A 10243-nucleotide genomic window follows, 5' to 3' on the forward strand; every position below is an offset into this window, starting at 1 on the left:
TGCCGAACCCGTTGCGGCACCCTACGAGGCTGCGGACTGAGATCTAAATTTCTCAAGAATCACTTTTTGTGGACCTTCTCTCTAGAAAGCAGACTTTATAATATTTTTTAAAAAAACTCATGTTTTCTTTCTTTCCCCCCATGGGCAGTGAATGGCTGTGCTCTGAATTTGTGCCTTCTCTGGGTTCAATGAGTTCTTGGGGGCACCACTGCTTAGGCATGGCACCGGCGCACGCCATTGCGACGGTGCTGAGATACTGGTATCAGGACTCCCCCCCAAAGGAGGTTCTCTCTCTAGGAGTCATCAGCGAAGGTAAACGTTCTCCTTGGAGCCAAGCAACCCCCCAGTCTTCTCTGTCACCCATCTTCCTTTTCATTAAAGGTTGTGGAAAAGACGTGCCCCCTTGCCATCTGATTAGAGGCTTTGGACTTAATCCAACCAAGGAAAATGTTAAGTCCCACTGTCACGATCTTTTGGGTCAGGGTGGGTAGACATGGTACTTGCAGCAAAGAAATCTACAGCAGACTAAGAAGTTGCCGGGACTCCATACTAGCAAAGAGGCGTAGTTACAGTTAGAAGAAAAAGAATAGAAAAAGAAGGATTTATACCCCACCTTTCTCTCTTGTAAGGAGGCTCAAGGCAGCTTTAAAACTTACTTTCCCTCCCTCTCCCCACAACAGACACCTTGTGAGGTAGATGGGGATGAGATAGTTCCAAAGAATGGTGACGAGCCCAAGGTCACCCAGCAGGAATGTAGGAGTGTGGATGCAAATCTGGTTCATCAGATAAGACTCCACCGCTCATGTGGAGGGAATGAGGAAGCAAACCCGGTTCTCCAGATTAGAGTCCACCTGTTCTTAACCATTACTTATCCACCACTACATTATTACTTTACTAGCGGGCCCGGCCACACTTCGCTGTGGCCTTAGGGGGGGGTGGGGTTGGAACGGAGGAGGAAGGGGAGAGCCGTACCAGCTGTTTTCCGTGGCTTGGCTGGGAATGTGCCTCCCTGGTCTCCCTGGGTCTGGCAGCAGGGGGTTTCTCGGCGTGAATGCGCATGCCGCGGCAAAGGCGGGCAAGCCACGCCCCCCCGAAGGGTGGGCCCTCATTGGCCCAGCGGAGGTCTGGGGAAACTGGCAGTTTACGGGGCTCAGGTGTGACCTGGGACCCCGGCAAAGGGCACATTACCTGCTCGCCACGGGAAGGGACGTCACCTGAAAATTTGGGGGCGATCCGCCCAGCCGTTTCGGCGTTAGGGCGTGACTAACAAAGTCACGGTTAGCTTTTTATAGATATAGTTTTACATCCCCAGTTATATAGCATCAGTCCTCTGTCCTTCTGGCAGGTAGTTCGTGCCATTTCTGCTGTAACCTGTGCCTTTGCTCACCTTTAGTGTAGTCCTTGGCTGCCTCCCAGTCCCTTTGCACCACCGTTTAAGTGCTTGCCGCTGCCCTTCAGACCCCTGTCCCTTTGGCCTCTGGCTATAGTGAGCCTCTAGCCCTCAGGCCCACCCTCCCAACTGTGGCTGTGGATCAGGCAGCCTCGTCCTGCCATTTGTGTCCTTGGCCAGACATGGTCATCGAACTTCCTGGGCTGGTGCCTAAAGGCTTCCGTAGTGGTCCATGGCGAGCCTGGGTGACCCAGCCCCATCACATGGTCCCTGCTCCCCAGGATGCCACACCCCCTATTTCACTAGCAGTATTAAGCACATGTTTGAATCTCTGCCACTGAAATAAATGGGAACCATAAGGTGGACCTCACCTCCTTCTTTTAATGCTGGCTTTATTGTTGAATGTATATGGGAATGAAAGATGCTTCAGGGAAATTCTCTTTGTTTCTTTAGGTCAGTTTGAGCTTCCCGAAGGGATTGTCTTTTCCATGCCCGTGAGGTTCCGGAATGGCACCTGGAGGGCCATTACAGAACTGGAAATGAGCACCAAAAACCAAGAGTATCTTCAGATTTTAGCCCTTGATCTGATTCGGGTAACGTCCAGATGTTTTTGTACCTTGTAATTGCTTCCGTGCGCCGACTTGGATAGCCCCACACTAGAATGATCTTATTAGATCTCAGAAGCGAATCGGTGTCAGCCTTGGCTATCATTTGGATGGGAGACTTCCAAGGGAAATCACATTTGCTATGCTGAAGAAGGCAGTGGCAAACCACCTCCATTGGTGTCTTGCTTTGAAAACCCCCATGGTCCTGTACATAATGGTGATGGTGGTGGAGAAGGCAGCATTGTGAGCTAAGCAGAAGTTTGTAATTGGATGAGAGACCACCAAGGAAGACTCTGCAAGCAATGGCAAACTACCTCTGCTTCTCACTTGCCTTGAAAACCCCTGCATGAGTTTGCCATATGTCAGTTGCAACTTGATATCACTTACGTACGCAATTAAAATCCCCGCAAGCGCGCGCACACGCACTGTTCCATTTGAGATTTTCTACTGAATATTTTTTAATTAATTGTACATGCAATCGAATATTTTAAAGAAATTAAATTACCACGAAAGCTTTTATTAGTTTTGTAGATAAATCCCTAAGTAGACTTCTTGTATCTGTAGCTAAACACTATGCTTCCCAAGCGAGCACAGATATTTTTGGAAGCACCGTGAGAAGTTAACAAAAAAAGAGAAAGGAAGGTGCATTTTGGAAGGGGCGTTAGGGTTAGGGGTTCTGTGATCCCATTTTTTAAAATGCAATTGTGTTATGCAGAACGCACTTTCCAGGTGTGTTGAAATAACTCTCCCATCGGTGAATATTGTTTGCTAAACTATTTGTTTCCCTGCAGGAAAAAGAAGTTGCATTAGGGGAAGCAATTGAACTATATCCACAAAGACGAGGTAAAAGGGAACGGTCGGATGCAGATCTGCTCTCTATAGCATCTAACCCAGGTTGAATCTGGAGACCAGGTTTAAAATGTCCTCAGGGGGCAGAACCCCCCTGGTTTAGTTGCTACTGACTAAACATTCATCGGTTACTGGAGACCCTGGGCTATTGATGAATCAAGTGTGTGATGTGAGTGATAATGTTCAAGTAATCTGTGATGTGAGTGATCATGTTCAAGAAAATAGTAGAGGAGATGGCTTCTTCTCAAGGTGCAGACAATCCCCTCTGTGGGCCAGTATCCAAACAACTGAAAAGCTGGTTGTGTCAGGGGCAGTGACATACTGGGCCTAAATGGCGCCCCAGGGCATGACCACCTCCCACATCCCCCCCCCCCATGCCCGGCTCCCCGTGCACCCTCCGACCTGCTGTGCCGCAGCAGCAGGTCGGCTCTTGGGCTGGTCTGTGTTACGGCGCCCGCCTGGGCTGCTTGCTGCCAAGCCCCGCCCCCCCGGCCTCCCTGTAGTCTGGGGAGGGCAGGAGCTGGCCTGCAGGTAGGCGGAGGGGAGGTGTGGGATTCAGCAGCAGGTGCCCAGGGACACGGGATTCCCCACGTCCCCATTAGCAGTACACCACTGGTCAGGGGGTGTGGTGGACTTGTCTCCTTCACACCGCAGCTTGCATTAGGAAAATGAGGGGAGTTTGGGAATCTGTTTGTGATTATAGCCTGGGAATTCTGTCCCAAGAGGAAAAAAAAATTTGTAAATGCTAGGGTTGGTAGCTCTGGGTTGGGAAACACCTGGTGATTTTTTTTTGGGGGGGAACCTGAGGAGGGAAGGGTTTGCTGAAGGGAGGGACATCAGTGTGGTATTAATGCCACAGAGCAGAGGTGTCGACCTCATTTGTTACGAGGGCCAGATTTGACATAAAGGTGACTTGGTCGGGCCAGGCCCTGGGGTGGCTCGGTTGGCCTCAGAGCGACACTGGGGGATGCCGGGACTGGTGAGCCCATAGCGAGGGTCGGGTGGCTGCCTTGAGAGAGCTTACCAGGCCCCCTCAAGGGGCCACATGCAGTGGTGGGATCCAAAAATTTTAGTAACAGGTTCCCATGGTGGTGGGATTCAAACTGTGGCGTAGCGCCAATAGGAGGGATGGAGTGGGAACCCACAGCCAGTGGGTCAGGCATTCCGGGGGGGCATTCCTGCGTGGGGCTGTGGCAAGGACGCAGCCACTGCACCAGTCCTTGGGCGGGAAACAAATGCACGCAGGCGCAGGCTGCCACGCACGCCGGTGCATCTCCTTCTAGACTGCTTCAAGTTCTGCGTGCTACTGCTGAGAGGAGGGGCGTAACTAAGGCAAAAATCATGTGGCAAAATCACCAATTAGCAACCCCCTCTCGGCACACACAAATAATTAGTCACCTACTCTCGGGAACCTGTGAGAACCTGCTGGATCCCACCTCTGGCCACATGTTAACACCCTTGCCATAGAGTCCACCTTCAGAACCGGCCATTTTCTCCAGGTGAATCGACTGTCACTTGGAGATTAGTTGTAATAGCAGAAGATGTCCAGCTACCCCCGGAATGTTGACACGTCCACTAAATGCTCATGGAAGCTGCTTGCATAAAGGCCTGATTGTTTACCTTTTTTTTAAAAAAAAAAGATTATATCAATTTTTTGGCCTCAAACCACAGACAATATCTTCAAGCAACCTGATTTAATAGAACAGATAACCGTTCTGGTTGGGTCAAGGCCTTCCCGGGGATTCCTTTGGAACCTTACTTTTCCCAATATATCCTTTCTTAAACTTAAGACTTCACAAGCCAGCCATGATCGCCCTCCTAAGGTCATGTAGAAGTTCAGCAACAGTAATAAAAGTTTCCTAGGTTGACTTGTTAATAACATTAATTGGTGGAAGTGGCAGACAGCATCTACAGTTATCCCTTCCACATCACTGGGGTTAGGGGCAAAACACTCCCTGCGATCTGGAAATCCATGTAACATTTTTGGCCCTCCCTTTGTACCAACAGAATAAGTCTGATTTTTTTCCTTTAACTTTTAAAAAGAAAATGTGCATATTTATTATGGCTCATTCTGCACATGCAGAATAATGCACTTTCAAACTGCTTTCAGTGCTCTTTGGGCCTTTCCCCACTTACCTTAGCCCCGCGCTACTCTGCTCAAGTAGCGCGGGGTCCCACTGCACTCCCCACGACAGCGGCGGCGACAGCACAGCGGCCCCGACGCTGCCGCTGTCGCGCCCCCTCAGCGCACGGCATCCCTGGCGCTGGTGAAAATGCCGCCTTTTGATGACCCCGGACGCATGCCAGGGATGCCGTGTGCTGAGAGCAGCGCACAGCGACGGCGGCAGCAGGAAAAGTGGGGAAAGGCCCTTTGAAGCTGTGCAGAATAGCAAAATCCACTTGCAAACAGTTGTGAAAGTGGTTTGAAAATGCATTATTTTGCGTGTGCGGAAGGGGCCTATATTAAAAGTCAAAATATGTTGATATTATACAATTCTATACATATTTTTTCTGCATTTCTGAGTTTCTAAAAATTTTCTGTGTCTGCTGGTCATTATGTGTCATCTGTGACTTCCACAAAACTAAACAAAAAATCTATTTAATGTCATATGCCAACTCACAATATATCAAAACTGCAATGGGGAAAGTCGGCATGTGGAAGGGATAACTGTATACCAATTTTGTGGCCTCAAACCACAGACACTCTCTTCAAGCAACCTGATTAACAGAACCAATAACTGTGGGAACACTTGATCATGTTCTTGATGGTTCAGGGTCTTTCTGGAGATTCCTTTGTAATGTTGCCTTTTTCCAGTATATCCCTTCTTAAACCTAAGATCTCAAAAGCCAGTTGTGAGAGCCCCACTGGGGTTATGTAGAACTTCAGCATGGTAATGAAGAAGAAGAAGAAGGAGGAGGAGGAGGAGGAAGAGGAGGAGGAGTTTGGATTTATATCCCCCCTTTCTCTCCTGCAGGAGACTCAAATGGGCTGACAGTCTCCTTTTCCTTAACCCCTTCACAACAAACACCCTGTGAGGTAGGTGGGGCTGAGAGAGCTCTGAGAAGCTGTGACTAGCCCAAGGTCACCCAGCTGGCGTGTGTGGGAGTGTACAGGCTAATCTGAATTCCCCAGATAAGCCTCCACAGCTCAGGCGGCAGAGCTGGGAATCAACCCCGGTTCCTCCAGATTAGATACACGAGCTCTTAACCTCCTACGCTGCTCTTAACCTCCTACACCACTGCTGCTCCTTAACCTCCTACGCCACTGCTTCAATAAAGCGTTTCCTAGGTCGCCACATTAATAATATTAATTGGTGCAAGTGGCAGATTATATCTATTGTTTCTTACAGTACCTCATTGGAAAGTGAGAGGGGAAGAAGAAGAAGAAGAAAAAAAAGAAGAAGAAAAAGAAGGAAGTCCTAACAAAGAGGGTAAGTAAAGGGAATACATTGTTTTTATTTTATTTATGCCCCACCATTCTTGCTCATGAGGACCAAAGCACACAGGGCCAATCTTACTATTTGCTGGTTTAAATCTCCACACACCTTCACCATCTCCATCACCACGTTGTTTTTAACCTTCTGTGAATGTGTACCTTGAGCCATGGAAGGGGGCAACTGAGATTGGGGAAGTGGCTGAAAGGGAAACATCTCAAGGCCACCCAAAGCATCCAGAGCCAAGCAAAGAACACGAACTCAAGCCCTCTGACTCTGAAGGCCATTTTCTCCCTTTGGAAAACATTTCTCACTCTCATGTGTGGGTGGGTCAGAGGAACACCCTAGATCTGTTTCTGAATGCTCTGTAACAGAGGAGTCAAATAGGGTTCCCAGGTTCCCCGGGCAGGGGGGTGGGAAATAAACTTACCAGTGGTAAATTTAGGCCAAGGCCTCTGGTGTTAAAACATGGCAACAGCATTTCCAGCATGTAACAGAGGTGGCATCACGTTGCCAATAACCGCAGGGATGCTCTGGTATTTGGACAAAAAGATTTGCTAAATATCGGAGCATTCCTAAAGTCAGTGATTTGATCATGTCCCTTTTCATCACTGCGCACTGACACGAGAGGCCTTGGCCTAAATTTACTATGGAGCGGGGAGGAATTCACCACTCCCCGTGGGGGTCTGGCAACCATATGTTCAAATACTCTAAAAGACTGAAAAAACAAGTTCATCTTGGATATGAATGTGTATAAAATGAATGGTTCTGCTTGCCACAGTGGTGGAAGAGCTTCCTGATGAATTAAAAGAGGGAAAGAGCCCTGAAGAAGAAATTGCCGAGGAATCCCCGGAAGGAATTTTTGACGAATCTGCGGAAGGAATTTTTGAAGAGTCCGCAGGCAGTAAGTGAAGAAACTTTGTGAGAAATAGAATTGTTGACTTTTTGCTTACTTAACTGACTTCGTGTATACCCTGATTTTCTCCCCAATGGGGAACCAAAGCAGCGTACCCCATCCCTCTCTCCTCTGTTTTATCCTTGCAGCACTTTAGGAAATAAATTAGAGGCCCCTTCCGCACACACAAAATAATGCGTTTTCAAACCACTTCCACAACTGTTTGCAAGTGGATTTTGCCATTCCCCACAGTTTCAAAGAGCACTGAAAGCAGTTTGAAAGTGCATTATTCTGCATGTATGAGAATGAGCCTGTATGACTTGCCCAAAGTTACCCTGCCTGCTTCCATAGTGCAACTGGGGATTCATATCTGGGTCTCCCAGATCCTAGTCTGGCACTCTAACCACTACACCGCACTGCTTCAACACCGTGCTGACCAAAGATTTATTGCCTTGTAACACATGTGGATAAAAGCCGCTTTTGTACTTCAATTACATACTTCAATAATTTGTAGCTCTTGTACTTAAATTGTGAAACTATTCAGGATTCTTAATTCCAAAATCCTGAACAATGTAGGGGAGTTATAGTGGAGTTAATGTCTTTACTACCATAGAGACTAGGGGTTGAAGGAAAAAAAGAAAGCAGATATTTGTAAACCCAAATATCTCAGAAATAAATTTCTGCTTATTCATGTTTATTCTGCAGTTCCTGAAGTTTCAACTTACCAGGCTCTGGTTGCAAAACAATGCTGAATGAGGATTCATGCTCCCTCAGCTAGACAGGACAGTTGCAGTTTTCCAACACTTGGGATGTGGTGACTTCTGTAACTCACCAACAACGGATTTGGTGCAAGAAAACTGTGTGTTTGTTCCCCTTCTTTATAGAACAAGATATGTGCGAAAACTCATGCATGGGTCTTTTATTTGGATCTTAATACAAATCGAATAGCACACCAAATGTATTTGGGTTGGAATATTTGGATAAGACCAGATGTGCCGCATGTCAACCAAGTTTTTCCAGTTTCCCAGTCTCTGGCCATTTTTGCAGAAGGCACTGAAAACATTTGCGAAATATTTGCCAAATGTTTTCAATCCTCCCCTTCTGTCCGCACTCGCCCCCTCAAAAACACTTCCTGACTGCCATTTTGTGATTCTCTCGTCTCATTTTAATGTCTCCATGGATTTGTAGCTCCAACGGCTCAAAGCCTTGTGCTTCAGTTCTTCATGGGCTACGTCTTCTGAGCTTTGAAGATATCACCTCCCTAAAAAAATAATAGAAATAAACAGATGAAATGATGGAGGGAGCTCAGAAAAATGGTACCAAGGCGGAAGCGCAGGGACTGCATGTTGGCCTAGTGCACAGCGAAAGGACTAGGTGCCAACTCACCCTTGCTAGAAAGTTCAGGAGGTACTGCTTGCAGTATAAGAAAATAAAAACACTCAGACAGTAGATTTCGTTCCAACAGGAATACTTTATCTTTTCTTTCTCAAAGGAACAAAATAACAATGTTTTACTCATCTAACTATCCACTCTCTACTCTAACAACAATCTGAGCCTGAACCTGAAGGTGAAGGAGATACTGAATTGGGTATGCAGTCTTCCTATATAGTTTTGTCCAGCCAATCATTAGCTAGATGATCTCATCCTCCTGGCCTGTGACCTTTTCATTTCTGCTGACTGTTACATGCCAATCACTGCGGACCCAGACAGAGAGGCTCCGACCTTTACAATTCTGCTGACTGTTACATTCCAGTCATTCTAGACCAGCATATGACCACCTTGCAATTTTCAATATCCTGACACTGCAGAGAGCGGTAGGGAACATTTTAAAGACTTCCGCACAACACATGAAAACAGTGTGAAAATGTTTTCACACAAAGAATCACTAAAATAGAGGCTGCGTATAAAATGTTTTGAGGCTGGAAATAAAACGTTTTGGGCTGAAAACTATGTGGAAACTTCAGAGGAAACTTTTTATTTCCTCCGTCAAAACGTTTTATGTTGGTTGTGCGGAAAGGGCCACTATTTGGTCTGGATCTAGAATCCCAGACTCTGAAGTCTGAAAGGTATGGAACAGAAAATCTAAATGTAATAACCTGGCTTGAATGAACCTGGCTCTCTCAACCTGTCTCTCTCCTGCCTTCTCCTTTTAAGTGGCTGGATACTGAGATTACCCTTTCCATTCACCCACTAACTGACGTGACCTCCTCTGACACAGCTGTGCGGAATAGCAAATACAAATACAAATACAAAACCTTTAATGGCATATAAAGAGTGGTAAAATACAGATTATGTTAAAACCAATTGACTAAAATTTACACAAAGGTTTCACTCTTGATCCAAGTGCCTTTGTTAAAAACCTGGCAACTGATTCAGTAGTGTGGGGATGATGGTCACTAAGCAGGTGTGAAACTATTTCCTTGTCTGATCTCACTGAAAATTTCTTCAAGATGGCCTCGAGAAAAAGCAACCGATAGACTGCCAAATCTTTGCAATGAAGGAGCCGCGATGTTCAGTTGTTTAGAATTTAGGCCCGCTGCAAAGGAACAAGTCCACTGTTCTCCTGCTTGGGATGCCATGATATCTGCCTCTTGTTTAGGCGAGTGGTAACACATTTAGCCGAGCAAGACACATAAAATATCTCTTGGAGATGTGGATTGATTAAAATTACTTTCATATTTAGCCATAAAACCGGCAATGGTGGTGGAAATGCCATAAAATGTAGGAGAACAAGTTCTGCAGGCTCCAGCTGTGAAGCTGCCCTTCAATGTCAAAAGTCGTTGTTTCAAAACTCCGAGAAAGCCTGTCTTTTTTAGATCCATCAGTAATAGGAGTTGGTCAAAAGATACACCTATATGTTGTTTATTTGCTTGATAATTTTTTTGGTGTGCCAGGTGGAGTGGAAGTGGTAAACTTAACAGAAAGTAATATGTGAGACTGCCGGGAGGGGTATCTGCATATAATCAGAAGAAGCTGAAGCCGAGTATTTTAAACAAAGAGAGCCAAACCAGGGAAAAAAATTGTCTTGGCTCCGGTTTTCTAAACAAAGGAACTTGATGCGTGACTGGAG

At 46.5% G+C, this 10243-nt stretch overlaps 1 protein-coding gene across 1 annotated transcript; it reads left to right on the forward strand.

Moving 5' to 3' along the window:
• The first annotated feature begins 108 nt into the window (after window positions 1-108).
• On the forward strand, window positions 109-8076 carry MDH1B (malate dehydrogenase 1B). Its single transcript, XM_048486490.1, has 6 exons — window positions 109-312; window positions 1844-1983; window positions 2787-2838; window positions 6195-6275; window positions 7060-7182; window positions 7879-8076. The coding sequence occupies exons 1-6, from the start codon at window positions 120-122 to the stop codon at window positions 7923-7925; spliced, it is 636 nt and encodes a 211-aa protein (XP_048342447.1). The 5' UTR covers window positions 109-119; the 3' UTR covers window positions 7926-8076.
• Window positions 8077-10243: the final 2167 nt, after the last annotated feature.

This window comes from Sphaerodactylus townsendi, linkage group LG02, assembly GCF_021028975.2.
Source record: "Sphaerodactylus townsendi isolate TG3544 linkage group LG02, MPM_Stown_v2.3, whole genome shotgun sequence".
NCBI lineage: Eukaryota > Metazoa > Chordata > Lepidosauria > Squamata > Sphaerodactylidae > Sphaerodactylus > Sphaerodactylus townsendi.

What these genes read in the sequence shown, in the direction of transcription:
- MDH1B (XM_048486490.1), top strand. Translation starts at nt 120, where the DNA reads ATGTTTTCTTTCTTTCCCCCCATGGGCAGTGAATGGCTGTGCTCTGAA. An exon ending in TCTAGGAGTCATCAGCGAAG is followed by an intron (nt 313 to 1,843) that starts GTAAACGTTCTC and finishes TTGTTTCTTTAG; the next exon opens with GTCAGTTTGAGCTTCCCGAA. An exon ending in TAGCCCTTGATCTGATTCGG is followed by an intron (nt 1,984 to 2,786) that starts GTAACGTCCAGA and finishes GTTTCCCTGCAG; the next exon opens with GAAAAAGAAGTTGCATTAGG.